General features: G+C 35.4%; 2 protein-coding genes across 2 annotated transcripts in view; one reads left to right on the top strand and one right to left on the bottom strand.

Moving 5' to 3' along the window:
• Nucleotides 1–27,132, bottom strand: part of LOC115853512 (guanine nucleotide-binding protein G(T) subunit gamma-T1) — a 64,644-nt gene that overhangs the window by 26,606 nt on the left and 10,906 nt on the right. Inside the window, exon 2 of the mRNA XM_060305002.1 lies at nt 4,994–5,038. Within this exon, the coding sequence (XP_060160985.1) occupies nt 4,994–5,038 (45 nt within the window). The remainder of the gene's footprint in view (nt 1–4,993; nt 5,039–27,132) is intronic.
• Nucleotides 808–6,236, top strand: TFPI2 (tissue factor pathway inhibitor 2). The gene is made up of 5 exons (XM_030857258.3): nt 808–1,093; nt 1,373–1,555; nt 2,780–2,959; nt 4,156–4,326; nt 4,656–6,236. Exons 1-5 carry the CDS (start codon nt 808–810, stop codon nt 4,736–4,738), a joined length of 903 nt encoding a protein of 300 aa, XP_030713118.1. The 3' UTR covers nt 4,739–6,236.

Here is a 27,132-nt window from a genome sequence, read left to right as displayed (position 1 = left end):
ATAGTTGCCCCAAATAGAAATAACACAAATGTCCAATAATAGGACCTTTGTTGTCTACTCATACATTGGAAGACTGCTCAACACTTACAAGGAACAAACTCTACAATAGCATGTGTGTCTTAAAAACGGTAGTGGAGTAAAAGAAGTACAAAACAGTAAATATCTTATGATTCCATTTGCATGAGATTTACAACAGGTGAAACCAATCTGTGGTGCTCAGAATGGTTGCCCCTGGCCTGGGGTTGGAAGGATTGACTGGGAAAGGGTTTGAGAGAATGTTCTGGGGTGATGGAAATGTTTAATTCTTGATTGGAGTGGTGATTACAAGGGTATATATAGTTGTCAAAACTGATCCAACTGTAATATTATGAACCTGTTATGAAATGTAAATTAGAGCTCCACTGAAATATGAATGTGTATATCTATGTATAAATGTAAAGAAATACATATACTTAAATTTCTATTAAAGGGTCTAATGCAATGAGCCCAGCTTCCCTTGGCCCTGTGAATTTCACACTTTCTGCCCTTCAAAGACCTGGACTTTGTGCTTTCAAAGTGTGGATTCAAGCTTCAGCGTGATGCTGCAAGTTGGAACCTTGTGCAATCACAACCAGGTCATTTCCCTCTAGCCTGTGGACTTCCCATCTCTGACACAATGCCCCATCTGGTCATCCCCGCTCGGCCACTGGAGAAAGTTTGGGAGGCAGGTTCAACTTGGTGGGGAATTCCTCTCCCCGCCCAACCCCCACCCACCGCCGCACACACTCTCCAGCGTCCAGGGGGCGGCAGGGTCCGCGCTCTCAGGGCATGAATCAGTCTCCCCTCCAGGTTCCGCAAAGGCACGCTCCGCCCTGTCCCAGGTCAGAAGGACGCTCACCCTACATAAAGCAGCGGCACCCACCACGCTGGAACTCAGACTGCCTCGAGGTTGGACGCTGTGCACCTTCCTCCCGCTGGCACATTCTGGGGACGCCTCACCCCACGGGCGGCTTGAATCCAGACACCATGTACTCTGTTCGCCCCCTCCAGCTGGTGGTTCTGCCGCTTCTCCTGGTGGGAACTGCGCTGGGAGATGCTCCTCAAGCGCCGCCAGGTATCTCCCTGCCCAGGGGACCCCCTTATCGCCCCGGCCAGGCGGCGAGGGCTCCGCGGACCCCTGCACTCGCTCTCTGTGCCCCGCTTTCCCCGATCCCTGCCGTGCACCACGCAACGGGGCACTTGCACCCAAGTTTGCACTTTCTTTCTCTGCAGATGCCCTTCTGCTGTGCTGGGAAGCTGCCGGGACAGAACTCCCCGGGAAGCTTCTCCCTCCGCGGAGATGTGGCTGACCTCCTTCTCTCACTCTCTGGCTCTCCTTCTGCCCCTCCTGTAGGAAATAACGCGGAGATCTGCCTCCTACCCCCGGACGAAGGGCCCTGCCGGGCCCGGATCCCCAGTTACTACTATGACAGGTATACGCAGAGCTGCCGCGAGTTCATGTATGGGGGCTGCGAGGGCAATGCCAACAATTTCGAAACTTGGGAGGCCTGCGATGAAGCTTGCTGGAGGATACAGAGTAAGTGCTCGCACGCACACTCAGGACTCTTGTGCTGCTCCTTGCACTGAAGGGCTAGTAGTAACTTAGCTTATTTTCCAGATCCCATCTTCTACAGTAAGTTTTAGCCTGAATTTTCTCAAATATTAAGGCTTTTAATGCTTTTCAGTTTACCACAAGTGATCACAAAGTTTACAACGCCTAAGACATCTCCTCTCTCCTAACTGGCATTTATCATAATTCACTGCGTGTGCAGACTCAGGAAAAGATTTCACCAGTAAGACGTAACACTGCAAGAGTATAATGTATTAGGTGCAACATAAGGGCTTTTCTGTATTTATTATAGTTCTAAACCTATGGTTTTTATGCCTCCTTGAGAATAGCATTTTCTCGTGTCCACTATCAATCTGAAATACTTTTAGTGGATTTTGTTATTAAAGTGTGATTTAGCTAATTATAATCTTATTTTTGTCCCCGATACCCCATCAGGTCTTAGATTAGTATAGAGATATAGTGGAGATTCATGATGCTGTTTTCGATTTTATTTTAATTATGTTTATTATCTCTGTTAAGGCCTGTAACAGAACCTGGGGCTCTGCTATTCAAGGAATTGAGCCAGGGAAAAATGTGTATTCCTACGAATAAGTTTGATTAACTTCGTATGTAGAAACAATCAGAATACTCTGAGAGAACAGTCTTTCCACTGAAGTTGAAAATTTATCATAGCCGAGCCAAGTCTGGAGACACTGTTAAAAAAAAAAAAAAAAGCCGAATCCAGTTGCCTCTCAGTGTCTGTGGGGATTGGTTCCAGGACGCCACCCCACCCATACCAAAATCCACAGCGTTTGTCTATAACATATGCACATCCTCCCTTATACTTTAAATCATCTCTAGATTACTTATAATGCCTAATACAACATAAATGCTAGGCATATAGTTGCCACTATAGGACAAATTTAAGTTTCGCTTTTTTTTTTTTGAACTTTCTGGAATTTTTTTTCCTGAATATTTTCTGTCTGGGGTTGGTTGAATCTGTGGATTCTGGACCCAGGGATACAAGGTCTCACTGTAACTGGACTAGTGGGCAGTCTTTTGGGGGTTTACTAGCCCAGCACTAAATATGATGCCTTCCCCCACTCCACCCTGGCCACCACCAGTTGTTTCTGAAAATACAGTAAAGTTTTGAAAGTAATACCAAGAAGGTTAAATTTTTACTAACATTGTTTTATGCTCTTCTTGTCCTAGAAGTTCCCAAGATTTGCCGGTTGGAAGTCAGTAAGAGGCAGTGTGGGGAGCCCAGAGAAGTGTATTTCTTCAATCTAAGTTCCATGGCATGTGAAAAATTCATATCTGGCGGGTGTCACAGCAGTGAGAACCGGTTCCCGGATGAAGCTACTTGTATGGGCTTCTGTGCACCAAAGAAAGGTAAATATTCTTTTTACAGTGTTTCTATTTCATTTCTTTATTAAGGCTTTAGGGTGAAAAAGTTAACAATTTGATGTGGAATGAACATGGTTTGCGTTCTGGTGATTTCACATATAATATGATATCAATCTTCACACTATTGCCCTGTGAGGGAGTATTATTATCCCCTGTTCTACATATTAGAGTGCAAGCTAGAAGTTAACAACTTGCCAAGTTCTCAGGGCTGGAAAGTGACAAAGCTATGATTCAAGTTTTGCTTCCTCTTCTGCATTGTTTCTTTAGAACTATTTCTCATCTACGTAATTTACACGTAAAAAATTACAATCTTCATTAATGACATGACCTCAGGTTTGTATGAAATCAGTTGTATATATGAGATAGTGTGATAGAAAGACTTCATGGTGAAACCTGAAAATTTCTAAAGTTTTTGGTTAGATTTCTGTGTTCTTTAGTAGTTACAAATTGTAGCACAAATTGATCTCTATTCCTCTTTTCTCTCTTCCCCATTGCTTACCTACATTCCCCCCACACAATCCCTAAAACCATGGGTTACTTGGGTAGTATGTAATGTTTGTACAGGCATTTTCCGTAGGCATAGCAGAGACACGTACACAGAGATAAATAAGTTCAACAAACAAGGAAAACTTGCTTTGGCAGAGACTTTGATAAAGCTCTGTAGCTATACAGTGTTGAATATGCAAAATCTTGAATTAATGAGGAGATGGTTCTTGCTGGCGTTCTTTTAAATTGTTTATGTAAATGTAAGTGTTCCAGTGGCTACCTGGGAATTAGATACATGTATTCTTGATTAATAATGGAAGGAGAGCTGATAAAAACATTTAAAATAAAACTACCAACACAAGAGAGTTTACCAAAGCATGTCACATATTTTCCCATGAAATGTAGCCCATTTTTACCTGTCCATATCTGTTTTTCGGGTTTAATTTCTTTACACATTCAAACGATACAAGGATATAGCTTGATATTCTGTCCACTTTATAAAAATTTAGAGTTAACAAAATATGGCATGTCAGCTGTTTTGAAATTCAAGGCACACTTTTTAAATGGCGTAGTATATTTTGGATTCAGAACGAAGCTTCTATGGGATTAGATTTTCTTCAGTTACTTCAGTAATCAGCACAGTTTAGTAAATCTGCTATTACTGCATTTTTAATTTTATTTTCTTTTTCATTAAGGTCCATCATTTTGCTATAGTCCAAAAGATGAGGGACTATGCTCTGCTAATGCAACTCGCTATTATTTTAATCCAAGACACAAAGCCTGTGAGGCCTTCACCTATACTGGCTGTGGAGGGAATAACAATAACTTTGTTAACGTGAAGGACTGCAAACGCATTTGTGTAAAAGGTAGTGGATTTTTTTCTTATTCAATTTTTAAACTAACTTTATAAATAACTCATAAGCAAAATTATATTTTGATGTATCCATTTTACTAATAACATATTGCCATTTCTAGACTACTTCTACATAGATAGCGCTTTAGTACTGGTCAGTTTTGTCAAAATGCTTATACTGGCTAGGTAGAGTGTTATTGACTAAGTGGATAGTGAGTAAAACTGACTTTATAATCATTAAAATTAAGATGAGGTGAGTTTGTAAGCATGTCGTAAGTGGTGATTTATAGCGAGCCTACAGACTGGGTAATATGATGTTTATTTTTATTTTGTTGACCTTAGCCTTGAAAAAGGGAAAGAACAAGAAGATGCCAAAGCTTCTCTTTGCAAGTAGAAGACTGAAAATTAAGAAGAAGCGATTTTAACCCTTTTTTTTTCCGTATGTCATCTTGTGAATGCCTTTATGATTATATCTGAAGGATAATATGGTAACACAAGTAAGCGAATCATTAGTGATTTATTCACCAGTTCTTATGTTATATTTTTAAATTTGTGTATTTTTTATACATAACTAGCTGCTATTCAAATGCGAATCTATTATTTTAAATTTAATGTTCAACTATTTTTTTATGAGGTTAAATTCTTGCTGTGCATAAGATATAAAAGCAAATATGACTCACCCAGTTCTTGGGGTTGCTCTCCCTGATTTCAGAAGATGATAGTAACTGAAAAATATAAGACAATATAATCATATTCTTTTAACACATAGGATTATAAAAAGGACCAGCAAATATATTTAATTTTGCATTTAAAAGTTAGATTATATTTTGGGGCCAAGGAGACAAACTTGCAGACTTACCAACACTTCAAAAAATGTTACAAATGCTACTATGTAGACACTGCTAACTTATTTCTATTTCTACAGTGTCATTTAAAAGATAATAAAATAAAGTAACTTTTTTGACTGAATTAAAAAGCTAGTAAAGTAATTACAACCAGAAATGCACTCCTCGGGTAGGGGTGGGGGGATTCTCTGTCTCTCTCTCTCTTCAGCTATCCATCCATCCCCACTCAGCGTTAAGTTGTTAAAATTTTTGTACTGTTCAAGGTGCTTATTTATACTATACCAGAGACAATGCATAAATTTAATAATTTAAATTCCACTAATAAAATATTCCTGATAAATATGATCATCCCATTTTAAACAGTTTTTTTCTTTCTCTGTAACAACAAGATTTTTTAAAATTCCTACATTTTCTTGGCAAGATTAATGTTTAAAAGTATGCCCCTGATATGGCCAAATTATAAGTACATTTGCCCTTTTCTTGAGCAATGCCTCCTTTAAAAATCTATCCCAAAGGTATTGTGACAAAAAAAACCCCCAAAATGCTAATATGCCGTAGTTGATATATTATTTGGAATAACTGAAAACTGGAAACAAACCAGATACTCATCAATAGGGGGTTGGTTGAAGAAATTATGGATGAAAAATCAGCAAATTATCTATATGTGGATATCATCTGATCCTCAGGATACATTAAAGAAAAACAGGGTCTAGAACAATATGAATAAATACACACACACACACACACACAAATCACAGAAGATACAAAGATATTAAAAATGTTTACCTATAAGATGAGGTAGGAGACAAAGGATTGGACAGGTATGGAAGTGAAATTTATGTGAATGTACCTTACTATAATTTTGATCCTGGATCATGTAAATATTTTGTGTAATTAAAAAACAAAATTAAATCAAAAAGAATAAAAAGCATTCCTTCTAAAACTGGAAACAAGACAAAACAATTGAACCTAAATGAATATCAAATAGTGGCATAACTACAAAAAGGGTATATAATTATTTTCAGTGACTTTCAAAACTAGTATTTTGACTCTGTATCTTTTGGAGGATATAATCTAAGAGTCAAATAAATTCTGAAGCTATCTAAAAATACATTTTTTAGTCTGATTAGTAATATTGTTATTTTGAACCTATCATACATAGAATACTATATTATATATTCTATAAAAATGTATTTGCCACCCTTTCATTGAAAAGTCTTTTGACAATCCAGTAGGAGTAAGTATACCTACCATCCAGATTATGGTCACTAAAAGAAACCAGAGCTTGCTGAGTCTAGGTCTGGGACAGGAAATGTGTAAGATGAACCTGGGCCATCTTATGCTGTAAAGCAAGGAAACTATCAAAGACTAATGAATTAAAAAAAAAAAAGACTAATGAATCACGTCACAAAAACAGAAGAGTAACATTAGGGGACTTCCACTGACCTAAAATGAGGCAATATGAGCATAAAACAAAAAATGACCACAAATATATAAGTATATAAATATGAATATAACATGAGTTAATAATTACACATACACCTCCTTGGTGACTCTTAGAGGTTGCTAGGGCATTGTCTCATTACTCTGAAAACTGATGAAATTAGAAAAATACTAAAGTACTTATCCTTTTTTATTTAGTCTTAACAACTAAATAGTGTACGAGAGAAAGTTACTCATAGAAGAATCCCACCTAATACATGCAATAAAATGTTAGAAGATACCCCTAATGAAGTATGCATCTAGGTAATGATCATCTGTGGATGCTGAAACCATGGCATGAAAGATTGATGGGGAACAGTATCATGGAGAAATCAGACTAATGTCTCTGAACCCATGGATAATTTTAACATTACTAAAAGTGTGCCAACAGACATTATTCACTTCTGGATGTGATGCAATAAGAAGTGTACACCCTTTCTGATGAAGTAATCTTTCAGAAAGAAAGAGAGAAAAAATTAAACCTGAAGTTAGGCCAGTCTCTAGAGCTTACTGTCTATCATATTGCCAGATTGTAAGGTACTCTTGGTGGGTAAAGGAGCAAGTTGGAAGAAACCAGGGAAAGTCAATCAGCCAAATACATAATATTGGACATTCTACAGGACAAATATCCTAGTTTCTCCAACAAACCAAAACAATTTTTAAAAGGAGGAAAAAGAGGAGACAGTGCTTTTATAGAGTATGAGATGTAACAACAACAAAAAGCCTGTCATTAAAAGGTTTTCAGTTGAATAAGGCCTGTATTTATGACTGCTTTTGGTGGTTTCTGAGAATGACTATAGCAGAAGGATCTTGTGTGTGCTCTGGGGTTGTCGAGTGAGCGATACAGAGCCTCTGGGCATGGTGGTTAGGGGGTTTCAAGCACTACAGGGAAGCTTGATTTATTTGTTGACTTTAACCCACCCTGGGACCAAAGCCCTTTGGGGATCATGGACCTGACTTCGCTTACAGCTACAGCTTTCTGCTCAGCAAGGGTAGGAGGTAGACTTTCTGATATAACTGTTCTAATAGCCCAAACCTCTGCCATTTTAATCTAATGACGAAATAAATAGAACTGTCGTAGGACATTCTGCAGTTGAAGGGAAATTCCTTTTTGCCACCATCAGCTTGAAGACAGGTCACTACTGTGATTTTACCAGACAGCTGTTTAAAAGGAATGTCTCATTCCGTGACACAAAAAAAGGAATGGCTAGCTTTCGAATATCACAGCCTCTTACTGAAAAAAATTACTCTGGACTACCACTTATGCACACACATTGTCACATGTTCACCGACAGAAACTGCAGTGGAGCCTTCTAGATTGCCTGGATCATGGTACCTCCAAGTGTACATGTTATCTCTGCCAACAGTCTTGTAGACATTTAGCTAATGATGTTATTTAGTAAGGGACTGTCCTTTGGCATGTCCTTCCCTGTATTGTAAGAGTGGTCATAGAAGCTTGTCTTTAGAAGCTTCATGTTTCTAAAAAAAAAAGAAAAAGAAAAGAAATGTCTTGCGATAAAAATAAGAAAAAACAGAAAAGTGCAGAGTTGTAGCTTTAAATATTTGTTGTCTATATATTCTGTCATAAATATAGAGATGGAGGCAAGTAAATGTGGGAATCAAAATCATCTACAATTATTTCTTCTCCCTTCACCCTTGTATCAATTGGTCGCCAAGTGTATCTATTCAAACCTATTCTAATCCTCCTTATCTTACTCCAGAAAATTAAAACATTCTCCCAAGTTTCCTCCCTGCCTATGTCTGCTCCATATCCAATCATCCACACTAAGGCCAGGGTAATCTTTCTTAAAAAAAAAATAATCTTATCAGGTTACTCTTCTGCTTAAAACTCTTTAGTGGTTGAATTGGGAGATTGGGATTGATATATATGCACTAATATGTATAAAATGGATAACTAATAAGAACCTGCTGTATAAAAAAATAAAATTCTAAAAAAAACCCTAAAACAAAAAAAAACACTCTTTAGTGGTTTCCTATTAAATCTTCATGTTACTGTCCAAGCCCCTAGTATGTCATTTAAGACTTCATACAAGTAGACCATGACATTCTGCTCCAGCTTCATCTCCCCGATTACACCATCATCTATAACCTACAATTCAGTTGCACTAAATTGTGTTCAATTTCCAAAGCATAGTGCTTTATTTTTCTATAATACAGTTATTAAATTTTGTGCATGAGAGCCATCTGGGCAGCCAGGCACAGTACAGACTCCTAAGCCCCATGCCCAGGGGTTTTGATTTAGTGGTTTGAGTTGGCACTCAAAGATGTACATTAAAAACACTGGATCCAAATGATTAGAACGTATACTTGCATGACACGTGAGGAACACAGTTTTATGCCTTAGAATGTTTAATTTTCCTTTGAAAATAGTATCCATCCCTCCTTAATAACTACTTGACAAGTTGAATCTTCTTGTTGGCACAGCATTCCTAGACCCTCCTCAAGCAGGTTTAACCATCTGTTCTGTGGGCTTGGCTATACCCAATACAATTCCCAGTCACTCTAACACAGTATTTAATTATTTTCCCAGGAGTTTTATTGTTAGGGTGTTTGGGTTTTTCAAGTAAAATTAATAGGTTTTTTTTCATTTTAAAATATATTATCATACTCACTGTATAATATATAGAAAATAAAAGAAAAATATAAGGATAAAAATAAAAACAATCCAATATTTTACCACTAAGTGTTTAACAATATTTGTCTCCTTGAGGGAGAAATAACTTAGTCAAGAGATATGAGCATTTTTATGCTCTCAGTATATACTAACAAACTGCATTACAAAGTTAAATCAATTTATCCCCACCTAAGAATCTATGCAAATGTCCAACAATTTGGTTTAAAATAAACAGAAAAATAAATCACTTCTTTATAATTAAGTGGTATCTAATCATTATTTTAACTGGTATTTCCAAGATTATTACTAAATGTTGCACTTAAAAATATTATACATTTTCTCTCATTAAAGGTTAATACTTCCCTTTAAACTTAGCTTACAATGTTAACATAAAAATAGAGCTAATATTTTATACTCGAATTTTTAATAATGAATTGTTTCAAACATAGAAAATTACAGAAAACATTATAACTGACCCAATTTAAAATACATGATAGGAGTTTGCCAGATTTGTTTCAGGTGCTTTTTCTATTTTAAGAAATGAGATGTGGCAAATAGAGCTTAAGACTCAAATGTTCCTCTGTCATCCCATTTCTCCCTTACTCTCCTGAGAAGTAACTGCTCTCCTAATGTTGGAGTATATACTTTCTGTGCATATTTTAATGCTTGTATTATGAATATATTCACCCACAGCAATATGAAGTATTGTTACACATTTTAAAATTATTTATGATGTCACACTATGTATCCATTGTCATCATGCATTACTACCATTATGTTTTAGGTATAGTCTATAAATCCACATTGTTTCATGTAGATCTGCTTCATTTATTTTGACTACACAATGTTATTCCAGTACATGAATACAGTATATTCATCCATTTCCCTATTGACGTATATTCCCAAATTTCTGCTTTTATAAGCAATATAATAACAAATGTTTATATACATATCTCATATTACACACACATGGACCTGGAAGTGGAATTGCTAGTTAAAGACATGTTCATCTTCAACTTACTGTATTTTGCCAAATCACTCACCAAAATATTAGTACCACTAAGCACCAATGTACACAAATTTCTATTTCTTCAAGTTTTTGACAACACTGAACACTGTCAAAGTCTTTAATTGTTGCCATTTATAAGTGAGAAATTGTACCTCACTGTTGTTTAATTTTTATTTTCCTGATCAGTAATGATGCTGAGAATCATTTTTTTATATTTGTTGGCCATTCTCATTTCCTCTTCTATAAATTGTCCATTTGTATTTCTTCCATTTTTCCCTTTGACTCTGTATCATTAATTTGTATATTTTTATGTATTCTGGGTAAGAATCTTTTGTTAGTTATGATTTACAGATATCTTCTTCCAATTTGTGTAAATAGTGATGTTATTTTGTTTTTCCTCTGCAAGTTGGATTGTGAAGCTACATTATTTCATGATATGTCATTAAGCAGGATTCATTTAGCACTTTCTCAACTCTTAAACTGATTATGTGACATCCTTACAAGAAATCAGGAACTATGATATTTGTGCCAAAGCCCAGTAGATTGTGAGATATTTCCTCAATAAAACACTGCAACAATTTGAATAAAGTGATAAGGAAAGTGTTATGTACTATAAGAATTATTATAGAGAATATAAGAAGAAGCAATATTGGAAAAATTACTGGCTAAGAACTTCTCCTAACTAAAAACATATGACTATATATTCAAGAAGCTCTACATGTTCCAAACAGAAAAAAATCAAAGAAAAATACAACTGGCCACATCTCAGTCAAAATTCTGAAAACTAAAAACAAATTGAAAATCTTCATATAACTAGAAAAAACAAGTATCTCCAAATGAGCATCAAAAAGACTGATGACTGATGACTTCAACAGAAACTATCGAAGTCAGAAAATGACAGATTAACATTTTAAAGTGCTAAACAAACAAAACCTGCAAACCAATAATTGTACACCCAGCAAAAACATCCTTCAAAATGGAAGGATAAATGAAGATGTTTACATATAAACAAAAGCGAAGAGAATGTGTTGTCAGCAGATCTGCACTACAGAAAACATTAATGGAAATTCTGAAGGAAAATGATCCCAGAATGGAATGAGAGCACTAGAAGATAGAAGTGTGAAAAACTATAAATGAATATTCTGTTTAAAAGTATTGAGTATCATATCTTATGAATTTAAAACATGTAGGTTTTAGATATATGGAATTAATAGCACCAAAGGTAGGAGTGTTGGTTAATGGAATTAAACTTTTGTCAGCTTCTTGTATACTTTGGGGAGTATTACAACTTACTAGCTAGAATACATACAGTAAGTTAAGGGTAATTGGTGAAAGAATAACAAAACAGATAGGGCTAAAAAGTGAGTAAAGAATGGACTAATAGGAAAAATGGAATAATGATTAATCCAAAGGAAAGCAGGAAAAAAGAAATGAAGAAACAAAAGATGGGACAATTAGAAAACAGTGGCAAGATAGCTGACTTAAACCCAACTATCTAAGTAATATTATTAAATATAAGTTGGCTAAACACTCCAATTAAAGGAAGAAATAGTCATATTGAATTAAAAAACAAACAAAAATCCAGGATTCAACTCAATACTGTTTACAAGACACATGCTTTATATACATGTTATAAATAACTGAAAATAAAGAATAGAAAAGGTATACCATATAAACACTACTAACCAAAATAGTTTATTAATCTCAGACAAAGAAGATTTTGAGACAAGGAGAATAGCCAAAATAAAGAGGGATTTTCACAGTGATAAAAAGGTTCAATTTAATCAATAGGATATAATAATTATAAATGTCTACATGTCTAATAAAAAGTTCAATACATGAAAGGAAAACAGAGATAACTAAAAGGAGAAATAGACATATCTATAATTGTAATTTATATAATGTGATATTTTAACACAGTTCTTTCAGTAAATGAAAAAGTAGGAAAAATTAATGAAATAGGAAATTTAAATAACACTATACCCAACAGATTCAGAATAAACATTGTTTGTAAGTATATATGGAATATTTACCAAGTGGACCACTTGCTGATCCATAGGTAAGTCTCAATCTATTCCAAAGAATCAAAATCACATATATATATATTCCCTGTATATTCCCTGATTACAAAATTAATCTAGAAAGTTAGAAAGATGGTTGGAAAATCTCTGAGTGTTTGGAAATTAAACACATACTATTATATAACACATGTGTCAAAGATGAAATCACAATGGAACAGATTTCAGCTAAGTGAAAATAAATCTGACATATCAAAAATCTGAGATGCAGTTAAAAATAGTGATCAAAGGGAAATTTATACTTCTAAATTAGTAATTAAAGAGGAGAAAGATTGAAAATCAATGTTCCAATCCTCCATCTCAAGAAACTAGAAAATTAACCATATTAAACACATTATTTAAGCACCCCCCAAAAATGTAGAAGAATGTAAGTTAATACAGATAACAGCAATAAAAATGTTTAGAAAACAGACATAAATTTTAAGGAAATAAAGTCAAAATTTTTTCTTTAAAAAAGTTAATCAAGTATTTTGTTAATAGCAAGATTTTAAAGAAAAAGAACATAAATTATTAATATCACAAATAGAAAAGCAGACAATATTACAAATCACAAAGTTGTTGAAAATAGAATTAATGGATATTGTTAACAAATTCATAACAATACATTTGGTAACTCAGATGAAATAGGCAAATTCCTTTAAAAACAAAAATGACGGGGCTTCCCTGGTGGCGCAGAGGTTGAGAGTCTGCCTGCCGATGCAGGGGACGCGGGTTCGTGCCCCCATCCAGGAGGCTCCCACATGCCACGGAGCGGCTTGGCCCGTGAGCCATGGCCGCTGAGCCTGTGCGTCCGGAGCCTGTGCTCCGCAACGGGAGAGGCCACAACAGTGAGAGGCCCGCGTACCGCAAAAAAAAAAAAAAAAGACAAAACATGAAAAGCTATGTAATTTGAGGGGTCCAGTACAGAGTGAGAATGGCAGATTCCTTGCTCAAACACTAATTAGGAATTTAAAGATGGTGACAATAAAACATTAAACCAAGAGCAGGACCCTTGTAAATGCATGTGACCACATGGAATGCATGCCCATTAAGCTGGTCCTGTTTCCAAAACTAACATGAAAATAGGAAGACATTCTGGATGTTCCCATATCTGTTAAAGAAATTGAAGCCACAGTTCAACTTTAGCACAAAGAAAACTTCAGGCCCAGATGGATGATTCATTGGTAAATTATCCCAGACTTTTAATAAGAAATAATCCTAACTTCCAAAATCTCTTCTAGAAGATAATAAAAAAGAAATACTTCCCATTTTTCAAGACTAAAACTAATTGGGAAAGGCATTACAAGGAAGAAAAATTATAGGCCAATTTCTTCTTTGTGAACAGATGCACAAAACTTGAACAAACTATTACAAAGTCAAATGCAGTAATATACAACACATCATGACTAAGTGAAGTTTGTCCCAGTGGTGTAAGACAGTTTCAACATAAGAAAATCAATCATTGTAAATGACCACATTAACAAAATAAATGACAAATCACATAATCATCTTAACAGATGCAGAAAAGGCATTTGATAAAATTCAGTATCAATTCATGATTAAAAAAAATCTCAACAAAGTAGGAATAGAAGAGCTCCTCCTTCATCTGAAAATGGATGCCCACATAAAACCTACAGTTAACATTATATTTAATGTTGAAATCTATGAAATTTAAGCTATATGAAAAGAGGAAGGAAAGCATCAAGGGGAGAGAGTGTGAAAAGGTGGTAGGATCAATAATGCTGTGAAATCTATTGTTGATATCTGTTTTCCTCTGTGACTTGGTTTTTTAGCCTGAAGTCCCAGAGGTTTGTTCTTTAATTTTTGAGTCTAATAATTTACTGAGTAACATATCAAAATTGACCCAAATTTAAATATTTTATAGTTGTTTTTCTTCTTGCCACTTTTGTTATTTATACATACACATGATTTGCTTGGCCTATTTTCTATATCTAGTGTTTTCCTTTTGAACAGCTTGTGTCTTGCTGTGGTCCCCAGCGTTTTTGTTTGGCACCAGGGACTGGTTTTGTGGAAGACAATTTTTCCACTGACCAGGGCAGGCGTGGGGGATGGTGGATGGTTCAGGCAGTAATGCGAGCGCCAGATGAATTTTCGCTTGCTCGCCCTCCGCTCACCTCCTGCTGTGCGGCCCGGTTCCTAACAGGTACCCGTCCGCGGCCCGGCCCGGGGTTGGGGACCCCTGATGTCTTGGATATTCTTGAGTCAACAATAACAAGCAACCCACGGAGCACTACAAGGGGTTTGGGTAGCTTACTAGGGTTCTTAGTTCAGGAATACTTTTTTCTGCTGGTGCACAGAATTATAAAGACTTTACACTGTGGTGTGTCTTCTACTGCTGTAATTCTTGAACTTTCTATGAGATTCTTACTTTCCATCATTTTCTTCCTTCTTACCATTCACTATCAAGTCTATCAAGCCTCCAAGGGCTATTTACTTCTTTTCGGTTGTCTCACTGCCACCCTATGCAATGTCTTCCCTAGTCTGCCACCTTTGGTTCTGCAGCTTCCATGTCTTTTCTCCTTCCCAATTCCCCAACAGCTGTGGCTTTGATCCAGATCTCACACTCCAGTTTGGGTAAACCCCTCTTTTTCTTGGGGTAATATTATCTGTATTTCTCCAACTGCAGGATCCCACTACATTCTCCTCTTTTGGGGGCATAATCTTCACATTATTCCTCAATTACATGTAAATTGAAGTTTGTGTGTTACCTTTCTCTTAGTTTTGCTCTAAATGTAAGTTATGGGTGGTTTTATTATATCTCCTTATGGATCCATATAGTCTTTGGAGGATGTGTAGAGAGATTATTACTTAAGTAACCACCATTATCCTAGGGAAATCTGACAAACACTTTTAAAACTGAAATAATATTTAAAGTTTTAAGAACCACAGATCAATTTTCCTGTTCTCTTTTTTAAACTTAGTCTGATTTTTACATTCATAACTCTTAATGTGTACAGAATATAAATTACAGTTGACTCTTGAACACAGGTTTGAACTGCACAGGTCCATTTATATGCAGATTTTTTTCAATAAATATACTACATATATTTTAATTTTACAGATCTTTGAATTAACTAAGTGTGGGGAAAAGTTTGTTTGATTAGAGATCACATTATGTGGAATCAAAAGAACTGGGGTTTGAGTTCTGATTCTATCTAAACTGTTTCTGCTTCCTGCCCTTGAGTGAGTCATTTATTAATTCCTTTGTTTTTGAGGCAGAGATAGCAGTATACAGACTTTTGTCTGCACAGGCATGGGTGCTCCTAACCCCTGAGTTGTTCAAGGGTCAACTGTATATGTTGACACTACCTTCAGAGCCTAAGCCCCTTAACCCCACAGTTGCACTTATAACTTTATCTTACCTAGTATTTGAAGCTAATAAATTCTTCAGCAAAGATACAAATTGATATGGTCCTAGATTAGAATTTTGCAGTAGAGGCCAGCTATTCCCCTCTGAAACTAAAATGGAGGTTAATTTTATATTTTGCTTAAACAGTTCTTTTATATTTGATACAGAAGAGCTCTGTCTTAGTCATCCTCTCCCGGAAATTTTTCATCTGAATCACAGCACTATAATTCTCATGACAAATTGATATTCTGCATTGTGTTTTAAAGTTAATCTTTTCAGATAACTTTTACTTGTAAAATACATTTTTTTTTTACATAGAGCAGTTGTTCAGCTATAATTTTAAAGAATATATTCTCAGTCATTTTTTGTTTCTTGCGTTTACTGGAGTGAGATGAATGATGGTATACCATCAGTTTAATGATTACCTGCTAAAAACTTTTGTTTCAAATAGTAGTCTACACTTTTAAGTGAACAACCAAAGCTATTTACAACTTTTTAACAAATATTGCTGTCTGTAATAAAATGTTACTTTATAAATCAAACTTTTGTATGCAAATGTCATTTCTTGTAACTAATAATCAAGGCTAGCCTTATCTCAAGATTACGAGTTAAGCTTCAAGGAGACAATTACCTTTAAAATCAGGATATTTCTAAATTATTGTCATTAGTTCAAACATTTAACTACTGAAGACCAGTATTTGCCCTTCTTAGAAAATAAATGGTTATTACCTAACTTTCTTTTCTAAAGATTTATATTGATTTTTACAATAATATCACAGTGTTTTATTCTTCTTTAAAAGTAATTTCTTCACTATTTGGATACATTTATTTTCCAGGTTAATTTCAGAATCTGTTTTTCAAGCTAAAAATATAACCCCATTCCATTAATTGGGTTTGCATAATATCTATACTTTCATTTGCAATAAAATTGTCATCTGTAATATAAGAAATTTGTCAGTAACACAAAGCATGCATTTAGGGTCATATTTCTATCTCTATTTTGTAAAATCATATTATAATTTTTCCAGGTGCTCTTATCAAGACAGATGGTCCACTACAAATCTATGAGAATTCTCTTGCTTCACTTGGATAGTTTAAGATTACTGGGAGATGGAAGCCTTCTTCAGCTGCAAATGAGAGCTCTAGACATTCAACTTAGAGACAGGGAGAAGCCTCCTCTCTGTCCATGACCCCTACTTATCCTTTTATAGAAGAGAATGCATTATCAGCAATCATCTGCAACTCTGCCTGGCTTCTCTATGCTGTAATGTGGTTGTTTTTCTCAGCCACTTGTCCAAATCAACTGGTCCTACAAAGGAATTTAGGCTCAGATTGAATCCATATCCTGTTTCCTAATGTTGAAGTCAGCGATATTCCTCACCTAAAGCACATCCAGGCCTTATGGGCTCACTCACAGCCACCCTCTCCTGAGGTGTTCTTTGGAGGTGTTATGGCTGAAAGGAATCAGATATGTTTCAATAGGGCATCTATAACCCCTGCCCTTCTGCCTGTACCAATAATTCTCCAGGATTCCATTATTTCTTAAGCCCTATGGAAATAAAAGGCTTATGAAACCCTCTCTTCCTGTAATGGAGTTAGGTCCAACAAAGGATAGCTACTATAAATCCATGCATCTCACTCCTTTCTAGGGATGACAGCCCTAAATACCTACCTGATTCCTTCAAAGATATGTTATCTTTACTGTCTTAAAGATGAAGAAAGGGGTGAAACACACACGCACCTCTCTGGTAGGGTATTACATCAGAATAACAAAAAAATCACTCCTTGGTGCATCATTATTTCTTTATTTTATATTTCAAGTTTATTTTTCATGTTTTTAAAGTTTTTGTTTTTTGTGTTAGTGAAAGTATCTTATGATTCATACATTCTAACTGGTAATTACTGTTAAATAGGAAAGATGATTTTTGGCCTAGTTATTTTCTGATTAATCAAACACAATAAAGCTTTACTATCTGTTATACTATTTCAGTTGATTTTTTAAGTTTTTCTACAGAGATTCACAAAATTTGCAAATAACAATTGTATCTCCTTGTTACTAATACCTAAACTCTTTGTTCTTTTTCTTGCCTTGTTGCATTGCCTAAAATTTCCAGAAACAATGATACATAATAGTAAGGAAAGTCTATTTGTGTATTCCTGACTTTTATCAACATACTTTGTGTCTTACAGTTAACTATGCACTGGTTGCAGGTTTGAAATTAATATTTATCAGATTAATGAAATATAATCATCTTCCTTATTTACTAAGAGGTTTTTCCTTATACGAGGAATATATCATGGTTCTAGTTACACAGATTTTCAGCAAATAAATGTGATATTTTTTCTCCTTTGAAATTTTGATATGATAAATTATCTAATAGATATCTCAATATGAGCTTATGTATAAATTCTTAAAATAAAACTTACATAACATTAAGGCTTTTAATATAGCTCTGAATTCAATTTGATCATTTTAAAGGAATTTTATCTAAAATCTGTAGCTTTTCTCTTTCTAATGCTCTGTCAAATTTTGGCATTAGTGTTATATGCTGGACCAAAAACTAAAAAAGGTGTATTCTAAAGTAGTCTATCTTTTTCTATGCTCTGGGATTTTATAATATTATAAGATTTATTTATTTGTGTTAAGAATGGTTTTACTAACTCACACATTAAACTGTCTAAAGCCTAGCACCCTTTCCGGACACGCAAGCTCAGCGGCCATGGCTCACTGGCCCAGCCGCTCTGTGGCATGTGGGATCTTCCCGGACCAGGGCACGAACCCGTGTCCCCTGCATTGGCAGGCGGACTCTCAACAACTGCGCCACCAGGGAAGCCCCTAGAACTCTTTTAAAGGAAGTTCTTTGTCAACTTTTTTCATTTTATTTATGACTTTTGATTTATTCAGGCTTTCTATAACTGCTTGGGCTGATTTTGGCAATCAATATTTTCCTTTAAAGTAATTTGATGGAGGCTTTCAAAATTTTTAGCAATGAAATTTACATCAGATTTTTAAAGACAAACCTTTCGTTAATTTTATTCTTGATTACAGCTTTATTATACTTTTTAATAAACAAATATTCAATTAAACGATTCTGCTATTTGTATGTGTTCTAGTAAATTAACTTTTGCTTTTATCTTTATTAATTCCACCATATTCTTTTTGTAAGTTTTTCCTTACTTGAAATTTTTTATATGGAAGATCTGAAATATAATAAGAAGTGAATTAAAAAAGTAGAAATCTGTAGTTAAATACAAATAAATCCATGCAAAAAAGAAAAAAACGATAACACTAATTTTAGGGGAGGAGGTTAAAATATGATAGAAATAAACTGAAAAATTATGTTTAAGTGGAAAGTAAACTGAGTAGAATGAAAGTATTCTAAGAAAGTAAAGGTACATGATTCTGTTAGGTTAAAGAGAAAAAATAAAATTAGAAACAATCATTTCAAATGAGGGCAAGAAAGGGGCAAAAAAGAATCAAAAGATTCCAAAGCCAGGACAAATAGAAAGTCCAATATAAGCTTTAGAAATAAATATAACAGTAACTACATTAAATGCACATGGAAGAAATTTTAAAGGCAAAGATCATTTTCCTGGAATAAATAATAAATTCCAGCTCTTTGCTGTTCAGCAGAGACAAATCGAAAACGTAACTACACAGAAAGATTGACTATAAAAGCATTGAAATACATACCAGGCAAATACCAAACAAAAAGGTTAGTATATGTATATTAATAAAAGGCCAGAATTCCATCCAATATTCAAATTTAAAAAATTAATTCACCTGAAAAATATAACTATTCTAAGTTTCTGTGCATCTAAGAACAAATCATTTATCTGTGTATCTATCTATCTGTCTACAGCAAAACTGAAAAATTTTACAGAATTATAAGGTTAAATGAACAAATATACTATATGAAACACAGAACACTGCCCCCAAACTGCAGAATACGTATTTACCTAAAGTAGGGATCAGCAAACTTGTTCTGTAAAGAGCCAGATGGTAAATATTTTAGCCTTTGCAGGACATAGAATTTCTGTCACAACTTCTCAACTCTGCCACTGTAGTATAAAAGCAAACACAGACAATACATAAATAAATGGGTGTAGTTGTGTTTCAATAAAACTTTATTTACAAAAACAGGTACCTGGCTGGATTTAGCCTGTTGGCCATAGTTTGCTGATCCTTGTTCTTAAGTACACATTGAACATTAATGAAAATTACCACCTAACCCTAAAACAAGACTCAACCAATTTCAAGGTATTGCTATTATATAAGCCACATTCTTTGAAAACAATACAGTTAACTTAGTTAATAGCAATAAAAAGTTAACTAGAAAATCACTTTTGTTTGGAAATTTAGAAAAACCCTTATGGGTCAGAAAGAAATAATTGGAAATTAGAAAATATTTTGAACTGAATAATAATGAAACTATTACATAAAACTCATAGAAAGCAACTAAGAAGCTCCGAGACAAAAATTGTTAGCATTTAATGCATATATTAGAAAAATATGAAAGGCTTAAATTAATGAGTTAAACGACCAAGTTAAAAATCGAGATTAAAAAGATTGGATTTTCAAATAAGACTCACATGAATAAGAGGTCAAGCTTTATTAAGGATGCAAACAGTCAAAGAGCATAGTCAAATCACAGAGAGAGGTCTAGGACCTCTAGCTGGGCATTCTCAGGTTTTTTTTTTTTTCCAACTTCATCAGAAATTCTCTGGCTCAGAGCACTCATACTGAAGGTGCTATCTAGGCCATAAACCATCTCTGCTTTCTACTCAGATGCTTAGAGTTTACATGATATTTTCTAGGCAATCATGTCCTATAAATCCACAGATTCCAAGTTTCTTTACTTTAAGCAATTCTTAATAACTAGGCACACCCTGATAAAAGCCTTTCATAGGTAAGGCCTATTTTTCTGCAAAAGCATTTCATTTGTTTACTATTAAGCCTATCATCAGTATGTTTACAAGGAGATTAGACTGGGACATCTGCCTTCATTCTTTTCCAGGGATGTCTCCTCCCCTGACCAGCAGAGTAAATGCATTGCAGACCTTCTACTTTAATCATTTATTTCCCAAGAAACTAGAGTCAGAACAATGAAGTAAAGCTCAAAACAAAACACCAAAACAGAAAATGGTAGAAGAATTAAGGAGGTAGAAACAAAGATAAAATGGACAGAATACACAATGCCAAACACACAAACAAGCAAACGCTGATTAATTGGAATTATTAGTAAAATTTATAAACTTCTGGAAAGATTAACAAAACAAAAACAAAGAAAAAAGTATAAAAAGACTTAACTGCAGATGTGAATAGAGATTACAGGGATAATAAGAGCATTTTTGCCAAAATTTCTATGAAAACAAATAAGAAATTTTTTTTTTTTTTTTTTTGCGGTACAAGGGCCTCTCCCGTTGCAGAGCACAGGCTCCGGACGCACAGGCTCAGCGGCCATGGCTCACGGGCCCAGCCGCTCCGCGGCATATGGGATCTTCCCAGACTGGGGCACGAACCCGTATCCGCTGCATCGGCAGGCGGACTCTGAACCACTGCACCACCAGGGAAGCCCAACAATTAAGAAATCTTAAATGGGCACAATTCTAGAGGAGAATCTGCAGTCAAGCAAGTAACAAGAGAGAAATGTGAGAAAAATTATTGTTGGGAGCTATGAATGCTGTTAACTGTAGACTAATTTTTAAAAAAGGTGGGAATAAGGCTAACAGAATGGAGTGATTTTGTTATATGCTCAATGTAGAAATGAAACTAGTAACACAAATCAGGAGCCAAAGAAAAGAGACGGTGGAAAACAGAACCAGCTGTGATACCTGGGAGTCAAAGGATATCACTTACAGCTGAGAAGTCAAGTAGTTGGAATAGTAACACCTTCACAAATACAAACACTAAGATCAAATTCTTGACTGTGCAGTTCAACTACCAGTGGCGGGTAGAACGTAAGTTAATTTTACTGTAGCTCATAATAGGGAACTGATAGGTAGCGACTAAAGAAAGAAGGAACTAAGAGCATTTTATAAAAGTAAAACTGTCAAGTAGCCAGTAGAAAAGAAATAAACTTCTTAAATATTAGAGAATTGGAATAAAAAGCAAAGAAAATAGAACATCTAGTGAAATACACATATTTATAAAAACAGAAGAGACTTGCAGTTTCCAGTCACTAATAAAGAGCTTGAAAGTCATCATTCTGTCCTTACAACAAGATAAAAGCTGAAAAAACTGGAAATTAACAACCCTTCTTAGATCTATCAAATAATTGACGTCACAGTGTAAACTGCCACCCTGAAAACTAGAGAGAGGTGAATACAGAGAATCACAGCTTACCAGGAGTAGAGGCCCAGGAGCAGAATCCGGCAGCTCACATCAGTAGCTTGTAGGAACACTTAAGTAATAATTGACTAATTGCTGGAGACTGAGCATGGGCTAGTTTGAGAGATTAAAAACACCTGGGGGCTCAACTTTGCAAAGTTAAACCATCTTACCATATGGTCCTGCCATCATGCTCCAAGGTATTTACCCAATAAGTTGAATTTATGTCCACATAAAAACATACACACAAATCTTTTTAGCGGTTTTATTTACATTTGCTAAAAATTGGAAACAACCAAGATGTCCTTCAGAAGGTGAATGGATAAACAAAGTGTTGTTCCTTTCCATAGAATGGACTATTATTAGCAATAAAAAACTATCAAGCCGAGCCACAAAAAGACATGGAGGAAACCCAAATGCATATTGCTAAGTAAAAAAGCCAGTCTGAAAAGGCTACATCTTATATGATTCCAACTGTATGACATTCTGGAAGAGACAAAACTATAGAGAATAAAAAGATCAGTGGTTGCCAGGAGTTTGAGGAGAGGGAGGGAGGGATAAACAGGTAGAGTACAGTGGATTATTAGGACAGTGAAACTATTTTGTATTATACTTTAATGGTGGATACATGACATTAAGCATTTGTCAAAACCCACAGAATGCACAACACAAAGGGTGACCCTAATGCAAACTATGGACTTTAGTTAATTATAATGCACCAATATTATTTCATCAATTGTATATCACACTACTGCAAGCTGTTAATAATAGGGGAAATTGTGAGCAAAAGAGGGGTATAAATGGGAACTCTCTGTACTGTATGATCAATTTTTCTGTAACCCAAAACTTCTCTAAAAAGTAAAGTCTATTAATTAAAACAGAATAAGTAATGTAACACTATGAAAGGATTCAAACACACCTGTCGTATAAGTGAAGGTAACGATCTAAATCATGTGGAAAAGAAAAGATTGGATCACAAAGAAAAACCTACCTCTGTACTATACACAACAGACAAATCTAAAAGTAATCTGATTCAAAGTTAAAATTAAAAAGAGTAAAGGCAAGTAAAAAGAAAACAGATTGTGTTCTTAATATGAGACATGGTAGAATAAACGGATATAAACTAGGTTTAAATAAGACAAAAAAGGACATAAAATAATGTTAAGGATATGACTCACAATGAAAAGATAGCAGTTATGAATATGTATGCACCTATAACATAGAATCACTTTTCATGCAGCTGAAATTATAAGAGATGTCAGCGGGACCAGTCAGTCATACATGTGAAGCCAGCAAAGTATACAGCATAGCTCTTTAGTTCAGTTCCAGTCTTCTTCAGGACTACCTAAGTGGTATTTTCCAGGTGACAGATCTGAAGCTTACAGAGTTTTTGAGACCATCTTTAGATAAAGAAGGTAATTTACAAATTCAAAATTAGGTACAAAAGTGCTTATTTTGAATGAGAAAAGAAATGCCAGTAAAATACTGGAGCCTGGGAGACACAAGTTTCCTTTTTTTCCCTGAGGTCTCTAGTAGAACTACACAGATATGCTTCTTGATTGCACCCTGGCTCCCCCTCCTGCAAAACACTCTGTAACTCCCAACAACACCCACTATTCACAGGTGAAAACCCTTGAATCTTAGTCTTCATTAGCATCACAGTAAATCTGTCTCTGTACCATGACTATTATTCTCCAATTCTCAAGAGTCCATAGGACCTGGGGGTTCCAGAGTATCTCTGAGAGCCCCAAGCTTCTCCATAACCATGAATGCCTTCATTCTTGACTCTCAGGACATAAATTGTGGCCTTCCCTCTGGGGTCACTAACGAAAACTTTTCTTCTTGGAAACTCCTTTCCTTATAGGCTAATTGCTTTCAAACCTTGTTTCCCACCTCACTGTCTTGTCTCCTAGCCTTGGCCTTCAGTTCCAGTTTGCAATCACTGAGTTTCTGAAGGGAATCAGAAGGGAGAGGTGGAAGTTGGTCTTTGGGGCCAGTAAGTTTAAGGAGCTGATGGGGAAAATGGGTCCTAAGAATGAAGTAGGTATAAGATATTGGTCTCAGGTCTTTCCTTTCATTAAGTTTGACCTCCTCTTAACCTACATCCTAAATAAGACTATATTATACTTTCTGTCTACCTGGAGTTGTAAAAAAAAAAAAAAGCAAAACTTTACCCCCCTACTTCTATTATATGACAGTTTCCAGTAACAGGAAAAGTAAGCAATTCTGACATTATTATGTCTTTATTCATCTCATAGCTTGAGGAGGTAGAGTATATCTTGAATACATTTTTTCAAGAAGGTTACATCAATGGTATATTTTCTGAAAAACTCTTTCTTTGTCTTCATACATGAGGAAGGACATGGCTGGGATGTCATTCACTTCCAGTTCATAGATACATTATTTAATTGCTTTTGTCATTTAGTGTCTTGGAGAAGAATCCTGCATATGTCCGGCTCTGTTCTTTAACACTGTAGCAATCTATGAACCTTTCCTACCCATATACTTAGGAAGGCTTTCTGCCATGGGCATACCTAGAATTCTACAGTAGTCTTTTTTTTCTTGCTTGTCTATTTACCTCTCTCTCTCTCCCCCTCTCTCTTGCATTCGAAAAAAAGCTTACATAGTTTTTCCTCTTTATTCATTTTATTTTGTCAGTTTCAATTCCACTCTTTCTTTTCTTCCTCCAGTTTTCCCTGAAATTCTGGTACTTCATTTTTCATTTTCTTACAATCTTATCTTGCCTTTTACCCGTCTTCTAATTAAGATTCTTCTCATCACAGTCTGTGCAACCTATGTGCACAAAGGTCTTCTTTTTCACAAAGGCTGTATGTTGGCATTCTGTTTTCTGAAATGTTTTTCCTGCAGTAAATCATGTTTGCTTTTCCTTTGAGTCTTTAAGGAGTTGTTCATTTAATATGAATTGAGTGTAGTTTCATAGATCCCATGCTGGTTTTATACCTTATGCCTTTTTGTAGGAGAAGAAATCAATTCCTCCATTAAGATAGTATATGTAGACTTCCCTTGGCATTTTTAGTTACTACCATTCTCTTTAGTGCCCAGATCTCTACCTCAGAATTGCAGCTGGAGATGCATCTATGTACAGAGAGCAATTATCAGAGTTCAGCAGATAATAAACTGACGCAGATTTCTTAGGTGATATAAGGTATTCTTGTGTTCCCACTTCAAGATGCTTCCCGAGATTCTGAACTGGAATAAAAAACGAAGACAAAACAGAAAACCTCACTCTATAGCTCTTGTTGCAGGCTTGCCAATAGCATTTATTTGGAAAACCATAACTTGCAAGATGCACTGTTTATTGGTGATCCCTCTTCTCCCTTCTCCATTTCCTTTCGCATTGTTTATGGGGAGTCACAAATTCTAACTGATTACATATAGAAAGAGTGCTGCCGATGAGGGATTGTGATTCCCTGCTTCCAAGGTAGCCCCAAGACTTCCCTGCTTTGTGCTAGGCCCCTCCTGTGTGGTCCCTTTCCACATTGGACCAGGGTTGGTCTCTGAGAGCAACAGCATACAGCAAACACCATGGGATTTAACTTCTGTGATTCGAAAAGCCTCCATCTTGAGTATTTTCTCAGTCCCTTTTTCTTTCTCTTTTCTGGTTACTCATTCTGGGCGAGGCCAGTTTCCACATCTTGTAGACACTCAGGTAGCCCACAGAAAGAACCATTTGGTGAGGAATAGAAGCCTCTCAGCAGCTACGTGAGGGAGCTAGGAAGTGGATTCTCTGGCACCAGTCAGGTTTGAGATGACTGCCGCCCTGGCTGGCAACTTAACTGCAATCCTGTGAGAGGTGCTGAGCCAAAACCCTCCAGAGGAGCTGCTCTCAGATTCCTGACACTCAGAAACTCTGTGACGTAAGAAATGATAGTTGTTTGAAATTGCTCGATCTGGGGATAATTTGTTATGGAGCGATAGATAACTAATATAAGAATGGAGAAAAACATTTTGGGTAACCTCAAAAAATAGCAGTCATAAAGTATATGGATAGTTGACAAGGTGTGTGGTGGTTTACCCCAAAAATGTTTTTTCTAAACTGGGAAACAAAGAATAAGGGAAGAATAAGGTCTCTTTCATTCAGAAAAGGGAGTTTTCTCCTTTCTAGCATGGCTGCTGAAGTGGGCAGGAGTTTTTCAATCTAGCTCTTTTAGTATCACAATTAATACAGATTTCTCTCAGACACTGATAACAGATTTTCTAAAAATTTTGGTTTATAGCATCATTATGAGTTTCTTTATTTTTCTATACCTTCATAGGTATTTTTGTGACTATTTGGGAAAATCTATAACAGGATTTAGTAAGCCAACTCAATTTTGAAGTAGAATTTCTGTAATAAAATTAATTATATATGATTTCAATTATTTTAAATTTACTTATGTTCATTTTATGGGTCAGGATATGGTATCTTGGTGAATGTTCCCCAACTATGATGGTCAATTTTTCTATTTCTTTTGTCAGCTCCATCAGCTTTTGCTCTATTCATTTCAAGAATTTTGTTTGGTGTGTACACTTGGCATCATTATGTGTTTCTGGTAGATTGATCCTTTTATCATTATGTAATGTCATTCTTTCTTTTCAGCAATTTCTCTTTCTCTGAAGTCCATTTTACTGGACATTAATAAAACTAATCCCTCTTTTTTTAAATTCACGTTTAAGTGGTATAACTTTTCCATCCTTTTACTTTCAATCTACCTATGTCATTGAATTTAAAGTGTCAGTTTCTTGTAAACAGTTTATAATTGGGACATGTTTTCTTTATCCACCCCGTCTTTTGCTCAGTGTATTTAGACTATTTACATTTAAGGTAATTATTGATATGCTACAACCAATTTGCCATTTTATTTGTTTTCTGTTTGTTTCTTCTTGTTTTTGTCCCTTTATTTCTTTTTTCTGCCTTTCTGTAGGATACTGCAATACATTTTTAGGATTTCATCTCGATTTATTTAAGGTCTGCTGAGCAGAGAGGAGCAGGGAGAAATGAGTCTATGCCATCTTACTTGGAGTGTTAGCCTCATTCGTCTACTCTTGATTTCTTGACACACTACTCTTGACATAGTACCTGATATAAT

The sequence above is a fragment of the Globicephala melas genome, chromosome 9 (assembly GCF_963455315.2).
Source record: "Globicephala melas chromosome 9, mGloMel1.2, whole genome shotgun sequence".
In the NCBI taxonomy this organism is placed as follows: Eukaryota; Metazoa; Chordata; class Mammalia; order Artiodactyla; family Delphinidae; genus Globicephala; species Globicephala melas.
The sequence above is the reverse complement of the archived record's forward strand: the minus strand, read 5'-3'. Positions and strand labels throughout refer to the sequence as shown.

Coding starts and splice junctions, on each gene's coding strand:
- TFPI2 (XM_030857258.3), top strand. CDS start 808: ATGAATCAGTCTCCCCTCCAGGTTCCGCAAAGGCACGCTCCGCCCTGT. Junction 1,094..1,372: donor TGCTCCTCAAGCGCCGCCAG/GTATCTCCCTGC, acceptor CCCCTCCTGTAG/GAAATAACGCGGAGATCTGC. Junction 1,556..2,779: donor AGCTTGCTGGAGGATACAGA/GTAAGTGCTCGC, acceptor TTCTTGTCCTAG/AAGTTCCCAAGATTTGCCGG.